The sequence below is a fragment of the Penaeus chinensis genome, chromosome 24 (assembly GCF_019202785.1).
Source record: "Penaeus chinensis breed Huanghai No. 1 chromosome 24, ASM1920278v2, whole genome shotgun sequence".
Lineage (NCBI taxonomy): Eukaryota > Metazoa > Arthropoda > Malacostraca > Decapoda > Penaeidae > Penaeus > Penaeus chinensis.
This window is the reverse complement of record NC_061842.1, coordinates 26,851,047-26,855,460: the sequence shown is the minus strand read 5'-3', so window position 1 is coordinate 26,855,460 and position 4,414 is coordinate 26,851,047. Positions and strand designations below refer to the sequence as shown.

Genomic DNA, 4,414 nt, shown 5'->3' with positions numbered 1-4,414 from the left:
CTCTCTCTCTCTCTCTCTCTCTCTCTCTCTCTCTCTCTGTATGTGCTTGAGTGTGTAAATATATATAGATAGATAGATTTATGTATATACATATACATATGTGTGTGTGTGTGTGTGTGTGTGTGTGTACGTGCCGTCATGCATAGTATATCGAATACTGTTATCTCAAAGAACCAAATAAAAGTGCGGCATAAGCATGAGGAAGGAGTTTCGATCAGGAAACCAGCTGCCAGCTTATATAATGTCGTGTATGCTGTCATTTTCCCAGCGAGTACACTTGCATTTCAATCACATTCTTGCAATGCAATCTGTGTTTGAGTATCGATGGTGGGCGATTACAGTATTACCTTTGCATAATTTCTGACTTGAATCCATGCCGAAACTCTTTCCCAATTTCTTTTGGTTGCAACCCTAAATACAGTCTTAGCCTTAACTAGTGATCTTAAATACAGTCTTAACCTGGACTAGTGACCCCTAAATAGTCTTAACTTGGACCAGCTGCCCTTAATACAGCCTTAACCTGGACTAGCAACCCTTAACACAGTCTTAACCTGGACTATCGACCCTGTAGTGAGAAATGCGACCAAATTTTAATGTTAGTTATACTTGCAACTTTCAGATGTTTATGAGCTTACTTTATTGTTTGCGTAGGTTTATATTACAATGAATTTCAATAAATCTGATACGTAAAAGAAAATAAGTGTTAAAAAGACATAAACGTTTACCTGCATTTACAATTGTTCATTCTTATATTTATTTATTTTAAAACTCTGCAGCGAAAAAAAATCCTCGCGACCAGTGGATTGGGAACTGTATACTTTTGCCTTCCGCTAGTCATCCACATCTTAAATGTGTGTGTGTGTGTGTGTGTGTGTGTGTGTGTGTATGTGTGTGTGTGTGTGTGCGTGTGTGTGTGTGACAAAACGATATACAAAACATTTTTTTAAACGATGAGAAATTCTACCATTTTCAATGTCCAACAGATCTACTTTCCTTCTATTCCTACACATAACCTTTACATAGGTTTAGCTATATCTGTATATCTATAACATTTACATAGGTTTAGCTATATCTGTATATTTGTAACCTTTGCATAGGTTTAGATATATCTGTATATATAACCTTTTCATGGGTTTAGCTATATCTGTATATCTATAACCTTTACATAGGTTTAGCTATATGTGTATCGCTATCTATCTATCTATCATCTGTCTATCAATGAAGCAATCTAACTACCTATCTGTCTATCACAATGGTTCTCTTAGCAACACACTAAGAATAGATTGTAGGCGTGCGACATTCCAACTGTGATATATGCAAAAAGTAGTTATATTCCCTCGACTTTGTCCAAGCTACTGTAAATATGTGTGTGTGTGTGTGTGTGTGTGTGTGTGTGCGTGTGTGTGTGTGTGTGTGTGTGTGTGTGTGTGTGTGTGTGTGTGTGTGTGTGTAAATCTGTATCTGTATGTATAAATCTGTATCTGTAAACATGTATATATGTATGTATATACATACATATATATACACACAAACATACACACATGCACACACACAAACACATACTTATACAAATATATATATATATATATATATATATATAAATTCTTTTCTACTCCTTTTTAAGCGTTATCAGCACAATTTCGTTTGAAATACTCTTCGGTATAGATTTGCTTTTAAATATTTGTTCCCCAATACATTCCTTATCTTATCTTTAATGTATTTATTATAATTCTTGCCCCTGCCTCCTGTCTTTTAGATTACCCAATGTAGATTAGAGAATGCAGGGTAACAGATTATCTTAGTTGTTTTCTTTTTTTTTTCCATTTATTATCATCATTTGGTGAGTTAACTGTTTTCTTCTTTCCTTTCTTCGTATTAACTTTTACATATTATCACATTGTAATACTTTAAAATGCATATTATGAACTCGGCTTTTTTTTTTTTTTTTTTTTTTTTTTTGGGGGGGGGGTGTCTTCAAGTTATAATTCTGTAATTGCTTCACTATATAATTTCATATTATCCATGCATGTTAAGTTCTCAATTCCTAGTCGATTCTTCCCAAAGTTATACCTGTGCTCTTTCTGATATACACAAGGGTAGTGTATTAAGGCAATGACAAACAGTTTAGGTGACGAGCTATTCCCTTGAACAATTCCTCTTTCAGCATTTGAAGTTTGCTCATTTTCATTTTCATTATTCTTTACTATTATCATTTAGTAGCATAATCTTCATATTTTTTTTCACCATCAGCATCACTATCATCATCACTGATATTATTGTTACTCTCAGTGTATATTCTTTCGGGTCTTACATGAACTTTTTATAAATATATATAATCTTATGGGAGATATATAAACCAATAAATAATAAGTTGTTGCAATCACTTTTATTTATCAGCAGATAATAATTTACGATTCTGTTGAGAGAGAGAGAGAAAAAAAAAAGTATAAATAATAAATAAGAATCTAAACACAAAAGCTTTCTTACGTCTCTGCTTGAATTTGAAAAGATGTAGATGTATACATGTATGTAGATATTGACATCAAAACTCCTTCAGCAGCCCTTGTAAGCCAGCAAATCCACTAATTAAATGTTGTTTCTATGGTGTTGTATAAATGTTAGACGGAGGGGAGTAATCGTTCGTCGGAGGGTTGTAGGTTCCACCTCCGATGCCTCCTCCAATTCCTCCATCGATGCCTCCGCCAACTCCAACTCCGATGCCGCCTCCAGTTCCTCCAGTAATGCCCCCGCCAATGCCTCCTCCAATTCCACCTCCACTTCCGCCACCAATACCACCTCCGATACCACCTCCGATACCACCTCCAATACCACCTCCAATACCACCTCCAATACCACCTCCGATACCACCTCCGATACCACCTCCGATACCACCTCCGATACCACCTCCGATACCACCTCCGATACCACCTCCGATACCACCTCCGATACTACCTCCGATTCCACCTCCAATGCCGCCACCGATACCACCTCCAATACCGCCTCCGATACCACCTCCGATTCCACCGCCAATACCACCTCCAATACCGCCACCAATTCCACCTCCAATGCCACCTCCGATTCCTCCTCCAACTCCACCACCTCCAACAACTTGACCGCCGCCCTGGGAAGCTGAACTCAGCGCCGTCTGGAGGTCGACTCCGCTGGGAAGAGTCGGGTTCTCTCCTTCTGCGTAGTTCACGAAGAACACTTCGGGGTTGGATGGCGGCGGCGCTGGAACCTCGATCACTCGCTGGTCCTGTTCTGACTGCTTGTTCAGGACATACACGACGTGTTGCTGTTGTGGCGGTGGTACGACGATGGGTTCTGGTCCATCTGCCCCGTCAGGTAGTCTTACAAAAATTATATTGCGTTCCAATTTAGGTTCTGGAATGTAGTCTGGCCGATTGACAACACCTTCATTTGCCGGCACATCATACAGGAACACACGACTGTTCACCTGAGGTGTGACGCAGCTTCCATCCACGTGCCGCACTTGTCCATCGCCACAATTCCCAGCACTAAAAGACGAGCCAGAAGGCGTGGGTAGATTATACCCTTGTGGGGCAGCAGACACAGCAGCCACGAGTGCTAGAACCTAAGAAAATATTTTTTTGTTAATTCACATGCTCATTTACAAGGAAGTGTAATTCTACGCAACACTTTGAGAAAAAATTGAGATGGGCATTACTCACCAGGAGTTTCATGTTGGAAGTTGATATCTTATGCCCGAGTGACGCCGTATATATACTGACTTCATGCTCCTGTGACACACTTCAGGATAGCCTTCACACGGTTTTTCCTTTCTCCGTTGTTATATAAATATCGGCTTTCATCCGAGTGTAAATAAAGACGAAATCCTTGGTGTGATCTGTTGGCCGGTCTTCAAAGGGGGACGACAGCGTGATTCAGCAGTAAGAGGAGGTACTAAGTGACTGCAGGCGTCCATCAAGCCATCCGCTAATGACTTTAAAATCTCTAATAACTAGAACCATTTCACACATGCATAGTATACAGAATAATTCACCACATGCATGTATGTGTACAATCATGTTTGCAAGTATGTGTTGATAAAATAGATATACATAGGTTTATATGTATAAATATATATCCATATCTATCTATATATCAATATATATCGATATACAGTACTATCCTCTCTCTCTCTCTCTCTCTCTCTCTCTCTCTCTCTCTCTTTCTCTCTCTCTCTCTCTCTCTCTCTCTCTCTCTCTCTCTCTCTCTCTCTCTCTCTCTCTCTCTCTCTCTCTCTCTCTCTCTCTCTCTCTCTCTCTCTCTCTCTCTCTCTCTCTCTCTCTCTCTCTCTCTCTTTAAAAACATACATACAAACACGCACGCACACACACACACACACACACATATATATATATATATATATATATATATATATATATATATA

General features: G+C 39.1%; 1 protein-coding gene across 1 annotated transcript in view; it reads right to left on the bottom strand.

Annotated features, from left to right (window-relative positions):
- LOC125037920 overlaps positions 1-3,704 on the bottom strand; it is a 10,413-nt gene extending 6,709 nt beyond the window's left edge. Inside the window, exons 1-2 of the mRNA XM_047631155.1 lie at positions 3,693-3,704; positions 2,612-3,595 (exon numbers count right to left, since the gene is read on the bottom strand). Coding sequence (XP_047487111.1) covers positions 2,612-3,595; positions 3,693-3,704 — 996 coding nt within the window. The remainder of the gene's footprint in view (positions 1-2,611; positions 3,596-3,692) is intronic.
- Positions 3,705-4,414: the final 710 nt, after the last annotated feature.